General features: G+C 64.9%; 1 protein-coding gene across 1 annotated transcript in view; it reads left to right on the plus strand.

Annotated features, from left to right (window-relative positions):
- The first annotated feature begins 4,211 nt into the window (after positions 1 to 4,211).
- The window catches only part of LOC135811276 (aquaporin-like), a 133,460-nt gene continuing 115,702 nt past the window's right edge, over positions 4,212 to 21,969 (plus strand). The window contains exon 1 of the mRNA XM_065324489.1: positions 4,212 to 4,660. Within this exon, the coding sequence (XP_065180561.1) occupies positions 4,251 to 4,660 (410 nt within the window). The 5' untranslated portion in view covers positions 4,212 to 4,250. The remainder of the gene's footprint in view (positions 4,661 to 21,969) is intronic.

The following is a 21,969-nucleotide window of genomic DNA, read 5'->3' on the forward strand; positions in this document are numbered from 1 at the left end:
TTTATTCTGGTTTCCATACTCGGCATGCAGCTACAGCTCACCTTTACGGTATTGCCGTTGAAGAGCTTTCTCAATCTGGATCCATTGGGAAAATGCTTCGATATCAGCGCGAGAAACTGTCCGGCGATGTTTGTTGTCACGTTCGCACCGTATGGAGTGTTGAACCATATCACATTTCGCTTTCGCCCTTTCCTTCCACGCGGCTGCGTGTCGACACTGCTGTAGGTTAGAGGTGTAGTGTGTCCTCCGGCGGCAAGCGCGTTGGCATACTCCGGCGCCGCTTCCTCAAACTCCTTCTTGGAGCTTGATATCGAAGCCATTCTCAGATGGCCAGGTGGTTGTTGGTTGGTTGGTTTTTATTTCACTTCGCGCATTCAAACGGGATGACGACCCAATAAAATGACGGCGAAAGCTTAGCCTAGAAGTGGCTATGGAAGAACATAGTATAGGCTATGGAAGCACATGGTAAGAGAATAGGATACTAATAGCTGCGAGTGAACGGGGGGGGGGGGGAGAGAGAGAGAGAGAGAGAATGCGATGTATCTGTCATGCTACGCGAGGATTACTGAACTGCACGGGGAGAGAGAGAGCAGAGCTATCAGCAGCAACTCGAACTACTCCCTACAGGCGTATGGTACACATGCATGCTTAAACTCAGGTAGCCGGGGAATTGTGCGGACCTCACCAGGGAGAGCGTTCCACAGCAGAGCACAAGCAGCAGAAAATCTCCGCTGACCGCTGCGGCTACGGTTTGTCTGGCTTAGTAGGCCATTTGACTGCTGATGGCGGGTAGGGGTGCCTTGTGCCGGGGTCGGAAGCTGTGGTCGAAGCAGGGAAGGGGAGACATGTTCGATGTCACCATGGGTGCATATGACGGTGCTGAGGCTTGTGAGCTAGTCGGACTATATACATTCTGGAGAAGCTCACTGCGCACCTCAGCAAACAGTCTGTGGGTCTGTGTCGGGGCGACGGTCTGGCAGTACTGAAGGACGCTAGTGAGCCTATGGCAGACAGAACAAGGAAGCAGGTTACTGAAGTCTTCAAAGCATGCGGGCTGAAAATCATGATTGCGTCCAATATGAGCACTATCAATTATCTGGATATCACCATGTGCTTACGATCGGGAACACTCAAGCCATACAGGAAACCTAATGAGGCCCCCTGTATGTGAGCACTCAATCCAACCATCCGCCACAGGTCCTGAAAAACATACCAGCGGGGATCAACAAGCGGTTGGCTTCGATATCAAGCTCCAAGAAGGAGTTTGAGGAAGCGGCGCCGGAGTATGCCAACGCGCTTGCCGCCGGAGTACACACTACACCTCTAACCTACAGCGGTGTCGACACGCAGCCGCGTGGAAGGAAGGGGCGAAAGCGAAATGTGATATGGTTCAACACTCCATACGGTGCGAACGTGACAACAAACATCGCCGGACAGTTTCTCGCGCTGATATCGAAGCATTTTCCCAATGGATCCAGATTGAGAAAGCTCTTCAACCGCAATACCGTAAAGGTGAGCTGTAGCTGCATGCCGAGTATGGAAACCAGAATAAAAGGACACAACAAGAAAGTACTACAATCGAAACGTGATGATTTACCATGCAATTGCCGTGTTGAAGCGCTATGCCCACTGAATGGTGCATGCAGGACCACCAACATGGTGTACGTGGCAAGCATCAAGTCGGGCAGCATCTTGAGAACATACACTGGGATGTCGGCGCCAGAGTTCAAGAGCAGACACTCCAACCACATGACCACGCTAAGACATGAGTGCTATGATAGCAGCACTCCAACGTCGTAAGGCGCTGCAACCTCTGCATAGCCCAGAAGTACTACATCCTAGCGTCAGGCCGCAAGGCCCGCTGAATCCATGACTGTATGAAATTCCTCACTCTTGCTTACACACATCGCTGCCTCTGTACACTACTGCATATAATCGGATCTTGGCTGTTCATCCGGTATCAGTTGACTGATGATTGCCTATGTATGGGCATGAAACTATTAGGTACAACGAACGATGCTTGGTGCTCTGTGCCGTGGGGAATAAGATCACGTAAAAAGAGAAGAAACACATGAGAACGAGTTATGCAGCAACTATCCACGACTGTAACAAGATGATAACGGTCAGAAAGTGCGATAATAGGCCACAAAACTGACAGGCTACTGAGACATTCAGCGACCCAAGACCTAGCTCTAACACATCTCCAGTGCGCAAACCAACAGCCTTCCAACCTGGAAGGTTCATGGTTACGTTGGACCGAAGAGGGGAAGGTGAGCGCAGCTCAGCGCAGCTTAACTGGACTCGTCATCGTCCTGTAACAGTCGGCATTCTTTGTTGCCGGGGGTCTTAGCTTGTGCACATTTTCGCTGCGCTCACCTTCCCCTCTTCGGTCCTACGTAACCATAAACCTTTCCAAGTCGGAAGGCTGTTGGTTTGCGCACTGGAGATGTGCTAGAGCTAAGTCTCAGGTCGCTGAATGTCTCAGTAGCCTGTCAGTTTGGTGCCCTTTTATCACACTTTCTAACTGTTTATCATCTTGTTACAGTCGTGGATAGTTACTGCATAACTCGTTCCCATGTGTTTTCTTCTCTTTTTTTTACATTTAAATACTGGCCCAGTATCCGAGTTAAACTTGATAAGATCATCCGTGATACTCGGCGCTTAGATTGTCATAACACTACGCGATTTACGAATGAAGGCCACTATCACACAGACAGACGTTATGGATGATGCGAGGGATAAGCAATGGGATAATGTTGGCACCGGCGTATGCCAAACCAGTCATGGTTGTGATGGATAAATAATTATAATATTAGCACTGTATAAATGCCATGCTAGCTATCCTTCCTATGCCACTGTATAAATATTAAATACCATGCTAGCTATGCATCACTGTTATGATAATGAGTTGTCTGAAGATTGCCATCTCAGCATCTGGCATGAAGCTAGTATTAGTTACAGCAAACCAGACGCGTGGTACTCGTACGATCGTGTGTAATATTAGCACTGATGTACAATGTACAGTTGCATGCCAAAACCAGTCATGACTGTCCAGGGTGCTGTCGTTGCGCGGCAGCTGCGACTAGCTGCTACTTGTTCTACTACTACTGAAGTAGTAGTATGGTACTATCTGAAAGCCAGGAGTATCGTGTATTGCAAAGTCAGCGAGCAGCGTAACGCGTCGCAGAGAACTGTCTCCGAGCCGATGCCCATGCACTTTGCTCCGAGTCGGACCGCGTCGCGAGTACGGCCATACGGAGACAGTCAAAACTCGATGCAACCCTAAAATTATTATCACAATATGCTTATCACCTAAAAACGCGTTTGACCTGTGTCGTCGTCTGAGGTGTTCACCTCAGAGCTGCAGGGTGTGCTGCCCATAATCGTAATCATAATTATGGTCTTCGTGTGAGCTGTTCTTCGCCTCGGAGCTGCGTGTTCTGCCCACAATCGTAATCATCTGGATAGATTGCGCACTTGACCACACACCAGCGTTGGCTTGTTTGCTTGGGAAGAGATTGAAGTGCGAACAGCAGTCCCCGGCCCCATGAGGCATGACCACAGTACAGGTACAGGTACTAGTACTAGTTACCAGCCTTCCTCTGATTATCTAGGACATCATTGCTATAGTCTAGGGTAAGCAAGTGTCTCATACAGTCGTAGATCTACGTACGGCTGGCTGTAGTCGATCTTATCCCAACCGCGCTGGTAGCCGCCCGCCCGAATACACTCACAACTTCTACTGTACGCCTTGGCTATCTTCATGCCTACAAGTGCGGTGTTGACTGTTGTACGTCCGGCTTCAGCGTCACGTCAGGAAAACTGTGTCTACGTCCTGGACCTAGTCACGGTGACAGAGGAGCCGCAATAGGGCTTGAAAGTGCTACGTCACAGCATAGCAACAATTTCAAAAATTCAAAAACTGGATCCACTTGGATCCAGTTTTTGTATGGATCCAAGCACATTTCAAGCGGTCTTACCCACAGCATGGTGATGTAGCCAGTGAAACTGAGTGATTTGGCTACTGGGGGCGGGGTTACAACTGGTGGCGAAATAAAAGTCACACCTGCATGCGACATGAGTGGGTTGCTATGCACCCACATACTTAGGCAATAGCAAAGTCACACCTTAGTGGATCCAAAAATAGAAATCTGATGTCAACTTACTACTCCCTGGCTGTTTTGACGTCATCACTTTCAAGCCCTATACGCCGCGATAGCTACTTGTACACTCCAGACTCCAGTGTTGAAATGGCGCAGGTTCGCACGGGCACAAGTAGGAGTTTCGCAGCAACGGACCCCTACAACAACCAACTGCTTGGTAGCGACGGCACTGTCCCGCAAAATCATGCTCTGAGGGATACATGTGCGTTAGTGGCACAAGACCAAGACCGGAGCGATCTGCGACCTCAAACGTACGGTAGCATGGACCACAGTGCTAGCGGTCAACATTACCATCGCGAAGGACGTGGAGACAGCGGGCAGTCGCATGGCGGCACCGGTCGTGACGTCAGAGGCTGGGCTCTGCTGCGCGCTTGTCTGGCTGAGCTACTCGCCACAATGCTGCTCGTGTGTCTGGGAGTGCTTGGGAGTCGCCAGTTCTCCGTCGCTGTCGACGGCTGGGTCCTTCTGGCAGTCATGTGCATCACACACAGGGTCAGGTACGTGTACTAAAATACAACGATAGGACCTAGGAATCGATTTCACCCGGCACGTTAATTAATTGTTTTATCTTGAACAACCTAGCCCTGTGTTTATTGTTCATTATGCAGCATATACTGTAACACGTGTAGTTTTCAGTCCTCACTGTTTATTTCTATTGCATGATTTGCATCAGGAGATCCCCTCGACAGGCCATCGCCTCTGGGAGATCCCCTCGACAGGCCATCGCCTCTGGGAGATCCCCTCGACAGGCCATCGCCTCTGGGAGATCCCCTCGACAGGCCATCGCCTCTGGGAGATCCCCTCGACAGGCCATCGCCTCTGGGAGATCCCCTCGACAGGCCATCACCTCTGGGAGATCCCCTCGACAGGCCATCGCCTCTGGGAGATCCCCTCGACAGGCCATCGCCTCTGGGAGATCCCCTCGACAGGCCATCGCCTCTGGGAGATCCCCTCGACAGGCCATCGCCTCCGGGAGATCCCCTCGGCAGGCCATCGCCTCTGGGAGATCCCGTCGACAGGCCATCGCCTCTGGGAGATCCCCTCGGCAGGCCATCGCCTCTGGGAGATCCCCTCGGCAGGCCATCGCCTTTGGGAGATCCCCTCGGCAGGCCATCGCCTCTGGGAGATCCCCTCGGCAGGCCATCGCCTCTGGGAGATCCCCTCGGCAGGCCATCGCCTCTGGGAGATCCCCTCGGCAGGCCATCGCCTCTGGGAGATCCCCTCGGCAGGCCATCGCCTCTGGGAGATCCCCTCGGCAGGCCATCGCCTCTGGGAGATCCCCTCGGCAGGCCATCGCCTCTGGGAGATCCCCTCGGCAGGCCATCGCCTCTGGGAGATCCCCTCGGCAGGCCATCGCCTCTGGGAGATCCCCTCGGCAGGCCATCGCCTCTGGGAGATCCCCTCGGCAGGCCATCGCCTCTGGGAGATCCCCTCGGCAGGCCATCGCCTCTGGGAGATCCCCTCGGCAGGCCATCGCCTCTGGGAGATCCCCTCGGCAGGCCATCGCCTCTGGGAGATCCCCTCGGTAGGCCATCGCCTCTGGGAGATCCCCTCGGCAGGCCATCGCCTCTGGGAGATCCCCTCGACAGGCCATCGCCTCTGGGAGATCCCCTCGGCAGGAAATCGCCTCTGGTAGATCCCCTCGGCAGGCCATCGCCTCTGGGAGATCCCCTCGGCAGGCCATCGTCTCTGGGAGATCCCCTCGGCAGGCCATCGCCTCTGGGAGATCCCCTCGGCAGGCCATCGCCTCTGGGAGATCCCCTCGGCAGGCCATCGCCTCTGGGAGATCCCCTCGGCAGGCCCTCGCCTCTGGGAGATCCCCTCGGCAGGCCATCGCCTCTGGGAGATCCCCTCGGCAGGCCATCGCCTCTGGGAGATCCCCTCGGCAGGCCATCGCCTCTGGGAGATCCCCTCGGCAGGCCATCGCCTCTGGGAGATCCCCTCGGCAGGCCATCGCCTCTGGGAGATCCCCTCGGCAGGCCATCGCCTCTGGGAGATCCCCTCGGCAGGCCATCGCCTCTGGGAGATCCCCTCGGCAGGCCATCGCCTCTGGGAGATCCCCTCGGCAGGCCATCGCCTCTGGGAGATCCCCTCGGCAGGCCATCGCCTCTGGGAGATCCCCTCGGCAGGCCATCGCCTCTGGGAGATCCCCTCGGCAGGCCATCGCCTCTGGGAGATCCCCTCGGCAGGCCATCGCCTCTAGGAGATCCCCTCGGCGGGCCATCGCCTCTGGGAGATCCCCTCGGCAGGCCATCGCCTCTGGGAGATCCCCTCGGCAGGCCATCGCCTCTGGGAGATCCCCTCGGCAGGCCATCGCCTCTGGGAGATCCCCTCGGCAGGCCATCGCCTCTGGGGGATCCCCTCGGCAGGCCATCGCCTCTGGGAGATCCCCTCGACAGGCCATCGCCTCTGGGAGATCCCCTCGGCAGGCCATCGCCTCTGGGAGATCCCCTCGGCAGGCCATCGCCTCTGGGAGATCCCCTCGGCAGGCCATCGCCTCTGGGAGATCCCCTCGGCAGGCCATCGCCTCTGGGAGATCCCCTCGGCAGGCCATCGCCTCTGGGAGATCCCCTCGGCAGGCCATCGCCTCTGGGAGATCCCCTCGGCAGGCCATCGCCTCTGGGAGATCCCCTCGGCAGGCCATCGCCTCTGGGAGATCCCCTCGGCAGGCCATCGCCTCTGGGAGATCCCCTCGGCAGGCCATCGCCTCTGGGAGATCCCCTCGGCAGGCCATCGCCTCTGGGAGATCCCCTCGGCAGGCCATCGCCTCTGGGAGATCCCCTCGGCAGGCCATCGCCTCTGGGAGATCCCCTCGGCAGGCCATCGCCTCTGGGAGATCCCCTCGGCAGGCCATCGCCTCTGGGAGATCCCCTCGGCAGGCCATCGCCTCTGGGAGATCCCCTCGGCAGGCCCTCGCCTCTGGGAGATCCCCTCGGCAGGCCATCGCCTCTGGGAGATCCCCTCGGCAGGCCATCGCCTCTGGGAGATCCCCTCGGCAGGCCATCGCCTCTGGGAGATCCCCTCGGCAGGCCATCGCCTCTGGGAGATCCCCTCGGCAGGCCATCGCCTCTGGGAGATCCCCTCGGCAGGCCATCGCCTCTGGGAGATCCCCTCGGCAGGCCATCGCCTCTGGGAGATCCCCTCGGCAGGCCATCGCCTCTGGGAGATCCCCTCGGCAGGCCATCGCCTCTGGGAGATCCCCTCGGCAGGCCATCGCCTCTGGGAGATCCCCTCGGCAGGCCATCGCCTCTGGGAGATCCCCTCGGCCGGCCATCGCCTCTGGGAGATCCCCTCGGCAGGCCATCGCCTCTGGGAGATCCCCTCGGCAGGCCATCGCCTCTGGGAGATCCCCTCGGCAGGCCATCGCCTCTGGGAGATCCCCTCGGCAGGCCATCGCCTCTGGGGGATCCCCTCGGCAGGCCATCGCCTCTGGGAGATCCCCTCGACAGGCCATCGCCTCTGGGAGATCCCCTCGGCAGGCCATCGCCTCTGGGAGATCCCCTCGGCAGGCCATCGCCTCTGGGAGATCCCCTCGGCAGGCCATCGCCTCTGGGAGATCCCCTCGGCAGGCCATCGCGTCTGGGAGATCCCCTCGGCAGGCCATCGCCTTTTTTGAAATCCCCTCCGCAGGCCATCGCCTCTGGGAGATCCCCACGACAGGCCATCGCCTCTGGGAGATCCCCTCGGCAGGCTATCGCCTCTGGGAGATCCCCTCGGCAGGCCATCGCCTCTGAGAGATCCCCTCGGCAGGCCATCGCCTCTGGGAGATCCCCTCGGCAGGCCATCGCCTCTGGGAGATCCCCTCGGCAGGCCATCGCCTGTGGGAGATCCCCTCGGCAGGCCATCGCCTCTGGGAGATCCCCTCGGCAGGCCATCGCCTCTGGGAGATCCCCTCGGCAGGCCATCGCCTCTGGGAGATCCCCTCGGCAGGCCATCGCCTCTGGGAGATCCCCTCGGCAGGCCATCGCCTCTGGGAGATCCCCTCGGCAGGCCATCGCCTCTGGGAGATCCCCTCGGCAGGCCATCGCCTCTGGGAGATCCCCTCGGCAGGCCATCGCCTCTGGGAGATCCCCTCGGCAGGCCATCGCCTCTGGGAGATCCCCTCGGCAGGCCATCGCCTCTAGGAGATCCCCTCGGCGGGCCATCGCCTCTGGGAGATCCCCTCGGCAGGCCATCGCCTCTGGGAGATCCCCTCGGCAGGCCATCGCCTCTGGGAGATCCCCTCGGCAGGCCATCGCCTCTGGGAGATCCCCTCGGCAGGCCATCGCCTCTGGGGGATCCCCTCGGCAGGCCATCGCCTCTGGGAGATCCCCTCGACAGGCCATCGCCTCTGGGAGATCCCCTCGGCAGGCCATCGCCTCTGGGAGATCCCCTCGGCAGGCCATCGCCTCTGGGAGATCCCCTCGGCAGGCCATCGCCTCTGGGAGATCCCCTCGGCAGGCCCTCGCCTCTGGGAGATCCCCTCGGCAGGCCATCGTTTCTGGGAGATCCCCTCGGCAGGCCATCGCCTCTGGGAGATCCCCTCGGCAGGCCATCGCCTCTGGGAGATCCCCTCGGCAGGCCATCGCCTCTGGGAGATCCCCTCGGCAGGCCATCGCCTCTGGGAGATCCCCTCGGCAGGCCATCGCCTCTGGGAGATCCCCTCGGCAGGCCATCGCCTCTGGGAGATCCCCTCGGCAGGCCATCGCCTCTGGGAGATCCCCTCGGCAGGCCCTCGCCTCTGGGAGATCCCCTCGGCAGGCCATCGCCTCTGGGAGATCCCCTCGGCAGGCCATCGCCTCTGGGAGATCCCCTCTGCAGGCCATCGCCTCTGGGAGATCCCCTCGGCAGGCCATCGCCTCTGGGAGATCCCCTCGGCCGGCCATCGCCTCTGGGAGATCCCCTCGGCAGGCCATCGCCTCTGGGAGATCCCCTCGGCAGGCCATCGCCTCTGGGAGATCCCCTCGGCAGGCCATCGCCTCTGGGAGATCCCCTCGGCAGGCCATCGCCTCTAGGAGATTCCCTCGGCAGGCCATCGCCTCTGGGAGATCCCCTCGGCAGGCCATCGCCTCTGGGAGATCCCCTCGGCAGGCCATCGCCTCTGGGAGATCCCCTCGGCAGGCCATCGCCTCTGGGAGATCCCCTCGGCAGGCCATCGCCTCTGGGGGATCCCCTCGGCAGGCCATCGCCTCTGGGAGATCCCCTCGACAGGCCATCGCCTCTGGGAGATCCCCTCGGCAGGCCATCGCCTCTGGGAGATCCCCTCGGCAGGCCATCGCCTCTGGGAGATCCCCTCGGCAGGCCATCGCCTCTGGGAGATCCCCTCGGCAGGCCATCGCCTCTGGGAGATCCCCTCGGCAGGCCATCGCGTCTGGGAGATCCCCTCGGCAGGCCATCGCCTTTTTTGAAATCCCCTCCGCAGGCCATCGCCTCTGGGAGATCCCCACGACAGGCCATCGCCTCTGGGAGATCCCCTCGGCAGGCTATCGCCTCTGGGAGATCCCCTCGGCAGGCCATCGCCTCTGAGAGATCCCCTCGGCAGGCCATCGCCTCCGGGAGATCCCCTCGGCAGGCCATCGCCTCTGGGAGATCCCCTCGGCAGGCCATCGCCTGTGGGAGATCCCCTCGGCAGGCCATCGCCTCTGGGAGATCCCCTCGGCAGGCCATCGCCTCTGGGAGATCCCCTCGGCAAGCCCTCGCCTCTGGGAGATCCCCTCGGCAGGCCATCGCCTCTGGGAGATCCCCTCGGCAGGCCATCGCCTCTGGGAGATCCCCTCGGCAGGCCATCGCCTCTGGGAGATCCCCTCGGCAGGCCATCGCCTCTGGGAGATCCCCTCGGCAGGCCATCGCCTCTGGGAGATCCCCTCGGCAGGCCATCGCCTCTGGGAGATCCCCTCGGCAGGCCATCGCCTCTGGGAGATCCTCTCGGCAGGCCATCGCCTGTGGGAGATCCCCTCGGCAGGCCATCGCCTCTGGGAGATCCCCTCGGCAGGCCATCGCCTCTGGGAGATCCCCTCGGCAGGCCATCGCCTCTGGGAGATCCCCTCGGCAGGCCATCGCCTCTGGGAGATCCCCTCGGCAGGCCATCGCCTCTGGGAGATCCCCTCGGCAGGCCATCGCCTCTGGGAGATCCCCTCGGCAGGCCATCGCCTCTGGGAGATCCCCTCGGCAGGCCATCGCCTCTGGGAGATCCCCTCGGCAGGCCATCGCCTCTGGGAGATCCCCTCGGCAGGCCATCGCCTCTGGGAAATCCCCTCGGCAGGCCATCGCCTCTGGGAGATCCCCTCGGCAGGCCATCGCCTCTGGGAGATCCCCTCGGCAGGCCATCGCCTCTGGGAGATCCCCTCGGCAGGCCATCGCCTCTGGAAGATCCCCTCGGCAGGCCATCGCCTCTGGGAGATCCCCTCGGCAGGCCATCGCCTCTGGTAGATCCCCTCGGCAGGCCATCGCCTCTGGGAGATCCCCTCGGCAGGCCATCGCCTCTGGGAGATCCCCTCGGCAGGCCATCGCCTCTGGGAGATCCCCTCGGCAGGCCATCGCCTCTGGGAAATCCCCTCGGCAGGCCATCGCCTCTGGGAGATCCCCTCGGCAGGCCATCGCCTCTGGGAGATCCCCTCGGCAGGCCATCGCCTCTGGGAGATCCCCTCGGCAGGCCATCGCCTCTGGAAGATCCCCTCGGCAGGCCATCGCCTCTGGGAGATCCCCTCGGCAGGCCATCGCCTCTGGTAGATCCCCTCGGCAGGCCATCGCCTCTGGAAGATCCCCTCGGCAGGCCATCGCCTGTGGGAGATCCCCTCGGCAGGCCATCGCCTCTGGGAGATCCCCTCGGCAGGCCATCGCCTCTGGGAGATCCCCTCGGCAGGCCCTCGCCTCTGGGAGATCCCCTCGGCAGGCCATCGCCTCTGGGAGATCCCCTCGGCAGGCCATCGCCTCTGGGAGATCCCCTCGGCAGGCCATCGCCTCTGGGAGATCCCCTCGGCAGGCCATCGCCTCTGGGGGATCCCCTCGGCAGGCCATCGCCTCTGGGAGATCCCCTCGACAGGCCATCGCCTCTGGGAGATCCCCTCGGCAGGCCATCGCCTCTGGGAGATCCCCTCGGCAGGCCATCGCCTCTGGGAGATCCCCTCGGCAGGCCATCGCCTCTGGGAGATCCCCTCGGCAGGCCCTCGCCTCTGGGAGATCCCCTCGGCAGGCCATCGCCTCTGGGAGATCCCCTCGGCAGGCCATCGCCTCTGGGAGATCCCCTCGGCAGGCCATCGCCTCTGGGAGATCCCCTCGGCAGGCCATCGCCTCTGGGAGATCCCCTCGGCAGGCCATCGCCTCTGGGAGATCCCCTCGGCAGGCCATCGCCTCTGGGAGATCCCCTCGGCAGGCCATCGCCTCTGGGAGATCCCCTCGGCAGGCCATCGCCTCTGGGAGATCCCCTCGGCAGGCCCTCGCCTCTGGGAGATCCCCTCGGCAGGCCATCGCCTCTGGGAGATCCCCTCGGCAGGCCATCGCCTCTGGGAGATCCCCTCTGCAGGCCATCGCCTCTGGGAGATCCCCTCGGCAGGCCATCGCCTCTGGGAGATCACCTCGGCCGGCCATCGCCTCTGGGAGATCCCCTCGGCAGGCCATCGCCTCTGGGAGATCCCCTCGGCAGGCCATCGCCTCTGGGAGATCCCCTCGGCAGGCCATCGCCTCTGGGAGATCCCCTCGGCAGGCCATCGCCTCTAGGAGATTCCCTCGGCAGGCCATCGCCTCTGGGAGATCCCCTCGGCAGGCCATCGCCTCTGGGAGATCCCCTCGGCAGGCCATCGCCTCTGGGAGATCCCCTCGGCAGGCCATCGCCTCTGGGAGATCCCCTCGGCAGGCCATCGCCTCTGGGGGATCCCCTCGGCAGGCCATCGCCTCTGGGAGATCCCCTCGACAGGCCATCGCCTCTGGGAGATCCCCTCGGCAGGCCATCGCCTCTGGGAGATCCCCTCGGCAGGCCATCGCCTCTGGGAGATCCCCTCGGCAGGCCATCGCCTCTGGGAGATCCCCTCGGCAGGCCATCGCCTCTGGGAGATCCCCTCGGCAGGCCATCGCGTCTGGGAGATCCCCTCGGCAGGCCATCGCCTTTTTTGAAATCCCCTCCGCAGGCCATCGCCTCTGGGAGATCCCCACGACAGGCCATCGCCTCTGGGAGATCCCCTCGGCAGGCTATCGCCTCTGGGAGATCCCCTCGGCAGGCCATCGCCTCTGAGAGATCCCCTCGGCAGGCCATCGCCTCTGGGAGATCCCCTCGGCAGGCCATCGCCTCTGGGAGATCCCCTCGGCAGGCCATCGCCTGTGGGAGATCCCCTCGGCAGGCCATCGCCTCTGGGAGATCCCCTCGGCAGGCCATCGCCTCTGGGAGATCCCCTCGGCAGGCCCTCGCCTCTGGGAGATCCCCTCGGCAGGCCATCGCCTCTGGGAGATCCCCTCGGCAGGCCATCGCCTCTGGGAGATCCCCTCGGCAGGCCATCGCCTCTGGGAGATCCCCTCGGCAGGCCATCGCCTCTGGGAGATCCCCTCGGCAGGCCATCGCCTCTGGGAGATCCCCTCGGCAGGCCATCGCCTCTGGGAGATCCCCTCGGCAGGCCATCGCCTCTGGGAGATCCTCTCGGCAGGCCATCGCCTGTGGGAGATCCCCTCGGCAGGCCATCGCCTCTGGGAGATCCCCTCGGCAGGCCATCGCCTCTGGGAGATCCCCTCGGCAGGCCATCGCCTCTGGGAGATCCCCTCGGCAGGCCATCGCCTCTGGGAGATCCCCTCGGCAGGCCATCGCCTCTGGGAGATCCCCTCGGCAGGCCATCGCCTCTGGGAGATCCCCTCGGCAGGCCATCGCCTCTGGGAGATCCCCTCGGCAGGCCATCGCCTCTGGGAGATCCCCTCGGCAGGCCATCGCCTCTGGGAGATCCCCTCGGCAGGCCATCGCCTCTGGGAAATCCCCTCGGCAGGCCATCGCCTCTGGGAGATCCCCTCGGCAGGCCATCGCCTCTGGGAGATCCCCTCGGCAGGCCATCGCCTCTGGGAGATCCCCTCGGCAGGCCATCGCCTCTGGAAGATCCCCTCGGCAGGCCATCGCCTCTGGGAGATCCCCTCGGCAGGCCATCGCCTCTGGTAGATCCCCTCGGCAGGCCATCGCCTCTGGGAGATCCCCTCGGCAGGCCATCGCCTCTGGGAGATCCCCTCGGCAGGCCATCGCCTCTGGGAGATCCCCTCGGCAGGCCATCGCCTCTGGGAAATCCCCTCGGCAGGCCATCGCCTCTGGGAGATCCCCTCGGCAGGCCATCGCCTCTGGGAGATCCCCTCGGCAGGCCATCGCCTCTGGGAGATCCCCTCGGCAGGCCATCGCCTCTGGAAGATCCCCTCGGCAGGCCATCGCCTCTGGGAGATCCCCTCGGCAGGCCATCGCCTCTGGTAGATCCCCTCGGCAGGCCATCGCCTCTGGAAGATCCCCTCGGCAGGCCATCGCCTGTGGGAGATCCCCTCGGCAGGCCATCGCCTCTGGGAGATCCCCTCGGCAGGCCATCGCCTCTGGGAGATCCCCTCGGCAGGCCCTCGCCTCTGGGAGATCCCCTCGGCAGGCCATCGCCTCTGGGAGATCCCCTCGGCAGGCCATCGCCTCTGGGAGATCCCCTCGGCAGGCCATCGCCTCTGGGAGATCCCCTCGGCAGGCCATCGCCTCTGGGAGATCCCCTCGGCAGGCCATCGCCTCTGGGAGATCCCCTCGGCAGGCCATCGCCTCTGGGAGATCCCCTCGGCAGGCCATCGCCTCTGGGAGATCCCCTCGGCAGGCCATCGCCTCTGGGAGATCCCCTCGGCAGGCCATCGCCTCTGGGAGATCCCCTCGGCAGGCCATCGCCTCTGGGAGATCCCCTCGGCAGGCCATCGCCTCTGGGAGATCCCCTCGGCAGGCCATCGCCTCTGGGAGATCCCCTCGGCAGGCCATCGCCTCTGGGAGATCCCCTCGGCAGGCCCTCGCCTCTGGGAGATCCCCTCGGCAGGCCATCGCCTCTGGGAGATCCCCTCGGCAGGCCATCGCCTCTGGGAGATCCCCTCGGCAGGCCATCGCCTCTGGGAGATCCCCTCGGCAGGCCATCGCCTCTGGGAGATCCCCTCGGCAGGCCATCGCCTCTGGGAGATCCCCTCGGCAGGCCATCGCCTCTGGGAGATCCCCTCGGCAGGCCATCGCCTCTGGGAGATCCCCTCGGCAGGCCATCGCCTCTGGGAGATCCCCTCGGCAGGCCATCGCCTCTGGGAGATCCCCTCGGCAGGCCATCGCCTCTGGGAGATCCCCTCGGCAGGCCATCGCCTCTGGGAGATCCCCTCGGCCGGCCATCGCCTCTGGGAGATCCCCTCGGCAGGCCATCGCCTCTGGGAGATCCCCTCGGCAGGCCATCGCCTCTGGGAGATCCCCTCGGCAGGCCATCGCCTCTGGGAGATCCCCTCGGCAGGCCATCGCCTCTGGGGGATCCCCTCGGCAGGCCATCGCCTCTGGGAGATCCCCTCGACAGGCCATCGCCTCTGGGAGATCCCCTCGGCAGGCCATCGCCTCTGGGAGATCCCCTCGGCAGGCCATCGCCTCTGGGAGATCCCCTCGGCAGGCCATCGCCTCTGGGAGATCCCCTCGGCAGGCCATCGCGTCTGGGAGATCCCCTCGGCAGGCCATCGCCTTTTTTGAAATCCCCTCCGCAGGCCATCGCCTCTGGGAGATCCCCACGACAGGCCATCGCCTCTGGGAGATCCCCTCGGCAGGCTATCGCCTCTGGGAGATCCCCTCGGCAGGCCATCGCCTCTGAGAGATCCCCTCGGCAGGCCATCGCCTCTGGGAGATCCCCTCGGCAGGCCATCGCCTCTGGGAGATCCCCTCGGCAGGCCATCGCCTGTGGGAGATCCCCTCGGCAGGCCATCGCCTCTGGGAGATCCCCTCGGCAGGCCATCGCCTCTGGGAGATCCCCTCGGCAGGCCATCGCCTCTGGGAGATCCCCTCGGCAGGCCATCGCCTCTGGGAGATCCCCTCGGCAGGCCATCGCCTCTGGGAGATCCCCTCGGCAGGCCATCGCCTCTGGGAGATCCCCTCGGCAGGCCATCGCCTCTGGGAGATCCCCTCGGCAGGCCATCGCCTCTGGGAGATCCCCTCGGCAGGCCATCGCCTCTGGGAGATCCCCTCGGCAGGCCATCGCCTCTAGGAGATCCCCTCGGCGGGCCATCGCCTCTGGGAGATCCCCTCGGCAGGCCATCGCCTCTGGGAGATCCCCTCGGCAGGCCATCGCCTCTGGGAGATCCCCTCGGCAGGCCATCGCCTCTGGGAGATCCCCTCGGCAGGCCATCGCCTCTGGGGGATCCCCTCGGCAGGCCATCGCCTCTGGGAGATCCCCTCGACAGGCCATCGCCTCTGGGAGATCCCCTCGGCAGGCCATCGCCTCTGGGAGATCCCCTCGGCAGGCCATCGCCTCTGGGAGATCCCCTCGGCAGGCCATCGCCTCTGGGAGGTCCCCTCGGCAGGCCCTCGCCTCTGGGAGATCCCCTCGGCAGGCCATCGCCTCTGGGAGATCCCCTCGGCAGGCCATCGCCTCTGGGAGATCCCCTCGGCAGGCCATCGCCTCTGGGAGATCCCCTCGGCAGGCCATCGCCTCTGGGAGATCCCCTCGGCAGGCCATCGCCTCTGGGAGATCCCCTCGGCAGGCCATCGCCTCTGGGAGATCCCCTCGGCAGGCCATCGCCTCTGGGAGATCCCCTCGGCAGGCCATCGCCTCTGGGAGATCCCCTCGGCAGGCCCTCGCCTCTGGGAGATCCCCTCGGCAGGCCATCGCCTCTGGGAGATCCCCTCGGCAGGCCATCGCCTCTGGGAGATCCCCTCTGCAGGCCATCGCCTCTGGGAGATCCCCTCGGCAGGCCATCGCCTCTGGGAGATCCCCTCGGCCGGCCATCGCCTCTGGGAGATCCCCTCGGCAGGCCATCGCCTCTGGGAGATCCCCTCGGCAGGCCATCGCCTCTGGGAGATCCCCTCGGCAGGCCATCGCCTCTGGGAGATCCCCTCGGCAGGCCATCGCCTCTAGGAGATTCCCTCGGCAGGCCATCGCCTCTGGGAGATCCCCTCGGCAGGCCATCGCCTCTGGGAGATCCCCTCGGCAGGCCATCGCCTCTGGGAGATCCCCTCGGCAGGCCATCGCCTCTGGGAGATCCCCTCGGCAGGCCATCGCCTCTGGGGGATCCCCTCGGCAGGCCATCGCCTCTGGGAGATCCCCTCGACAGGCCATCGCCTCTGGGAGATCCCCTCGGCAGGCCATCGCCTCTGGGAGATCCCCTCGGCAGGCCATCGCCTCTGGGAGATCCCCTCGGCAGGCCATCGCCTCTGGGAGATCCCCTCGGCAGGCCATCGCCTCTGGGAGATCCCCTCGGCAGGCCATCGCGTCTGGGAGATCCCCTCGGCAGGCCATCGCCTTTTTTGAAATCCCCTCCGCAGGCCATCGCCTCTGGGAGATCCCCACGACAGGCCATCGCCTCTGGGAGATCCCCTCGGCAGGCTATCGCCTCTGGGAGATCCCCTCGGCAGGCCATCGCCTCTGAGAGATCCTCTCGGCAGGCCATCGCCTCTGGGAGATCCCCTCGGCAGGCCATCGCCTCTGGGAGATCCCCTCGGCAGGCCATCGCCTGTGGGAGATCCCCTCGGCAGGCCATCGCCTCTGGGAGATCCCCTCGGCAGGCCATCGCCTCTGGGAGATCCCCTCGGCAAGCCCTCGCCTCTGGGAGATCCCCTCGGCAGGCCATCGCCTCTGGGAGATCCCCTCGGCAGGCCATCGCCTCTGGGAGATCCCCTCGGCAGGCCATCGCCTCTGGGAGATCCCCTCGGCAGGCCATCGCCTCTGGGAGATCCCCTCGGCAGGCCATCGCCTCTGGGAGATCCCCTCGGCAGGCCATCGCCTCTGGGAGATCCCCTCGGCAGGCCATCGCCTCTGGGAGATCCTCTCGGCAGGCCATCGCCTGTGGGAGATCCCCTCGGCAGGCCATCGCCTCTGGGAGATCCCCTCGGCAGGCCATCGCCTCTGGGAGATCCCCTCGGCAGGCCATCGCCTCTGGGAGATCCCCTCGGCAGGCCATCGCCTCTGGGAGATCCCCTCGGCAGGCCATCGCCTCTGGGAGATCCCCTCGGCAGGCCATCGCCTCTGGGAGATCCCCTCGGCAGGCCATCGCCTCTGGGAGATCCCCTCGGCAGGCCATCGCCTCTGGGAGATCCCCTCGGCAGGCCATCGCCTCTGGGAGATCCCCTCGGCAGGCCATCGCCTCTGGGAAATCCCCTCGGCAGGCCATCGCCTCTGGGAGATCCCCTCGGCAGGCCATCGCCTCTGGGAGATCCCCTCGGCAGGCCATCGCCTCTGGGAGATCCCCTCGGCAGGCCATCGCCTCTGGAAGATCCCCTCGGCAGGCCATCGCCTCTGGGAGATCCCCTCGGCAGGCCATCGCCTCTGGTAGATCCCCTCGGCAGGCCATCGCCTCTGGGAGATCCCCTCGGCAGGCCATCGCCTCTGGGAGATCCCCTCGGCAGGCCATCGCCTCTGGGAGATCCCCTCGGCAGGCCATCGCCTCTGGGAAATCCCCTCGGCAGGCCATCGCCTCTGGGAGATCCCCTCGGCAGGCCATCGCCTCTGGGAGATCCCCTCGGCAGGCCATCGCCTCTGGGAGATCCCCTCGGCAGGCCATCGCCTCTGGAAGATCCCCTCGGCAGGCCATCGCCTCTGGGAGATCCCCTCGGCAGGCCGTCGCCTCTGGTAGATCCCCTCGGCAGGCCATCGCCTCTGGAAGATCCCCTCGGCAGGCCATCGCCTGTGGGAGATCCCCTCGGCAGGCCATCGCCTCTGGGAGATCCCCTCGGCAGGCCATCGCCTCTGGGAGATCCCCTCGGCAGGCCCTCGCCTCTGGGAGATCCCCTCGGCAGGCCATCGCCTCTGGGAGATCCCCTCGGCAGGCCATCGCCTCTGGGAGATCCCCTCGGCAGGCCATCGCCTCTGGGAGATCCCCTCGGCAGGCCATCGCCTCTGGGGGATCCCCTCGGCAGGCCATCGCCTCTGGGAGATCCCCTCGACAGGCCATCGCCTCTGGGAGATCCCCTCGGCAGGCCATCGCCTCTGGGAGATCCCCTCGGCAGGCCATCGCCTCTGGGAGATCCCCTCGGCAGGCCATCGCCTCTGGGAGATCCCCTCGGCAGGCCCTCGCCTCTGGGAGATCCCCTCGGCAGGCCATCGCCTCTGGGAGATCCCCTCGGCAGGCCATCGCCTCTGGGAGATCCCCTCGGCAGGCCATCGCCTCTGGGAGATCCCCTCGGCAGGCCATCGCCTCTGGGAGATCCCCTCGGCAGGCCATCGCCTCTGGGAGATCCCCTCGGCAGGCCATCGCCTCTGGGAGATCCCCTCGGCAGGCCATCGCCTCTGGGAGATCCCCTCGGCAGGCCATCGCCTCTGGGAGATCCCCTCGGCAGGCCCTCGCCTCTGGGAGATCCCCTCGGCAGGCCATCGCCTCTGGGAGATCCCCTCGGCAGGCCATCGCCTCTGGGAGATCCCCTCTGCAGGCCATCGCCTCTGGGAGATCCCCTCGGCAGGCCATCGCCTCTGGGAGATCCCCTCGGCCGGCCATCGCCTCTGGGAGATCCCCTCGGCAGGCCATCGCCTCTGGGAGATCCCCTCGGCAGGCCATCGCCTCTGGGAGATCCCCTCGGCAGGCCATCGCCTCTGGGAGATCCCCTCGGCAGGCCATCGCCTCTAGGAGATTCCCTCGGCAGGCCATCGCCTCTGGGAGATCCCCTCGGCAGGCCATCGCCTCTGGGAGATCCCCTCGGCAGGCCATCGCCTCTGGGAGATCCCCTCGGCAGGCCATCGCCTCTGGGAGATCCCCTCGGCAGGCCATCGCCTCTGGGGGATCCCCTCGGCAGGCCATCGCCTCTGGGAGATCCCCTCGACAGGCCATCGCCTCTGGGAGATCCCCTCGGCAGGCCATCGCCTCTGGGAGATCCCCTCGGCAGGCCATCGCCTCTGGGAGATCCCCTCGGCAGGCCATCGCCTCTGGGAGATCCCCTCGGCAGGCCATCGCCTCTGGGAGATCCCCTCGGCAGGCCATCGCGTCTGGGAGATCCCCTCGGCAGGCCATCGCCTTTTTTGAAATCCCCTCCGCAGGCCATCGCCTCTGGGAGATCCCCACGACAGGCCATCGCCTCTGGGAGATCCCCTCGGCAGGCTATCGCCTCTGGGAGATCCCCTCGGCAGGCCATCGCCTCTGAGAGATCCCCTCGGCAGGCCATCGCCTCTGGGAGATCCCCTCGGCAGGCCATCGCCTCTGGGAGATCCCCTCGGCAGGCCATCGCCTGTGGGAGATCCCCTCGGCAGGCCATCGCCTCTGGGAGATCCCCTCGGCAGGCCATCGCCTCTGGGAGATCCCCTCGGCAGGCCCTCGCCTCTGGGAGATCCCCTCGGCAGGCCATCGCCTCTGGGAGATCCCCTCGGCAGGCCATCGCCTCTGGGAGATCCCCTCGGCAGGCCATCGCCTCTGGGAGATCCCCTCGGCAGGCCATCGCCTCTGGGAGATCCCCTCGGCAGGCCATCGCCTCTGGGAGATCCCCTCGGCAGGCCATCGCCTCTGGGAGATCCCCTCGGCAGGCCATCGCCTCTGGGAGATCCTCTCGGCAGGCCATCGCCTGTGGGAGATCCCCTCGGCAGGCCATCGCCTCTGGGAGATCCCCTCGGCAGGCCATCGCCTCTGGGAGATCCCCTCGGCAGGCCATCGCCTCTGGGAGATCCCCTCGGCAGGCCATCGCCTCTGGGAGATCCCCTCGGCAGGCCATCGCCTCTGGGAGATCCCCTCGGCAGGCCATCGCCTCTGGGAGATCCCCTCGGCAGGCCATCGCCTCTGGGAGATCCCCTCGGCAGGCCATCGCCTCTGGGAGATCCCCTCGGCAGGCCATCGCCTCTGGGAGATCCCCTCGGCAGGCCATCGCCTCTGGGAAATCCCCTCGGCAGGCCATCGCCTCTGGGAGATCCCCTCGGCAGGCCATCGCCTCTGGGAGATCCCCTCGGCAGGCCATCGCCTCTGGGAGATCCCCTCGGCAGGCCATCGCCTCTGGAAGATCCCCTCGGCAGGCCATCGCCTCTGGGAGATCCCCTTTGGCAGGCCATCGCCTCTGGTAGATCCCCTCGGCAGGCCATCGCCTCTGGGAGATCCCCTCGGCAGGCCATCGCCTCTGGGAGATCCCCTCGGCAGGCCATCGCCTCTGGGAGATCCCCTCGGCAGGCCATCGCCTCTGGGAAATCCCCTCGGCAGGCCATCGCCTCTGGGAGATCCCCTCGGCAGGCCATCGCCTCTGGGAGATCCCCTCGGCAGGCCATCGCCTCTGGGAGATCCCCTCGGCAGGCCATCGCCTCTGGAAGATCCCCTCGGCAGGCCATCGCCTCTGGGAGATCCCCTCGGCAGGCCATCGCCTCTGGTAGATCCCCTCGGCAGGCCATCGCCTCTGGAAGATCCCCTCGGCAGGCCATCGCCTGTGGGAGATCCCCTCGGCAGGCCATCGCCTCTGGGAGATCCCCTCGGCAGGCCATCGCCTCTGGGAGATCCCCTCGGCAGGCCCTCGCCTCTGGGAGATCCCCTCGGCAGGCCATCGCCTCTGGGAGATCCCCTCGGCAGGCCATCGCCTCTGGGAGATCCCCTCGGCAGGCCATCGCCTCTGGGAGATCCCCTCGGCAGGCCATCGCCTCTGGGAGATCCCCTCGGCAGGCCATCGCCTCTGGGAGATCCCCTCGGCAGGCCATCGCCTCTGGGAGATCCCCTCGGCAGGCCATCGCCTCTGGGAGATCCTCTCGGCAGGCCATCGCCTGTGGGAGATCCCCTCGGCAGGCCATCGCCTCTGGGAGATCCCCTCGGCAGGCCATCGCCTCTGGGAGATCCCCTCGGCAGGCCATCGCCTCTGGGAGATCCCCTCGGCAGGCCATCGCCTCTGGGAGATCCCCTCGGCAGGCCATCGCCTCTGGGAGATCCCCTCGGCAGGCCATCGCCTCTGGGAGATCCCCTCGGCAGGCCATCGCCTCTGGGAGATCCCCTCGGCAGGCCATCGCCTCTGGGAGATCCCCTCGGCAGGCCATCGCCTCTGGGAGATCCCCTCGGCAGGCCATCGCCTCTGGGAAATCCCCTCGGCAGGCCATCGCCTCTGGGAGATCCCCTCGGCAGGCCATCGCCTCTGGGAGATCCCCTCGGCAGGCCATCGCCTCTGGGAGATCCCCTCGGCAGGCCATCGCCTCTGGAAGATCCCCTCGGCAGGCCATCGCCTCTGGGAGATCCCCTCGGCAGGCCATCGCCTCTGGTAGATCCCCTCGGCAGGCCATCGCCTCTGGGAGATCCCCTCGGCAGGCCATCGCCTCTTGGAGATCCCCTCGGCAGGCCATCGCCTCTGGGAGATCCCCTCGGCAGGCCATCGCCACTGGGAGATCCCCTCGGCAGGCCATCGCCTCTGGGAGATCCCCTCGACAGGCCATCGCCTCTGGGAGATCCCCTCGGCAGGCCATCGCCTCTGGGAGATCCCCTCGGCAGGCCATCGCCTCTGGGGGATCCTTTTTAAAATAAAGATTATTATACGTAGCCCGTGGTGAATAATGGCGGTGCATAAAATTCACGGTTCGCGTGAGACTCGGCTGGAGCCTGGAAGCCGAGTTTTTCGCATCTGTAGGAACCCCGCCACCCTTCAAGGATCAAGGCGCAGATGGAGCTCCTAAAGCGGTGGGCGCCAAATCGGCAGAATATGCCACTGTGTCTGGTATACATAGACAATGTCATATCCAGT

The sequence above is a fragment of the Sycon ciliatum genome, chromosome 3, assembly GCF_964019385.1.
Source record: "Sycon ciliatum chromosome 3, ocSycCili1.1, whole genome shotgun sequence".
Taxonomy (NCBI): domain Eukaryota; kingdom Metazoa; phylum Porifera; class Calcarea; order Leucosolenida; family Sycettidae; genus Sycon; species Sycon ciliatum.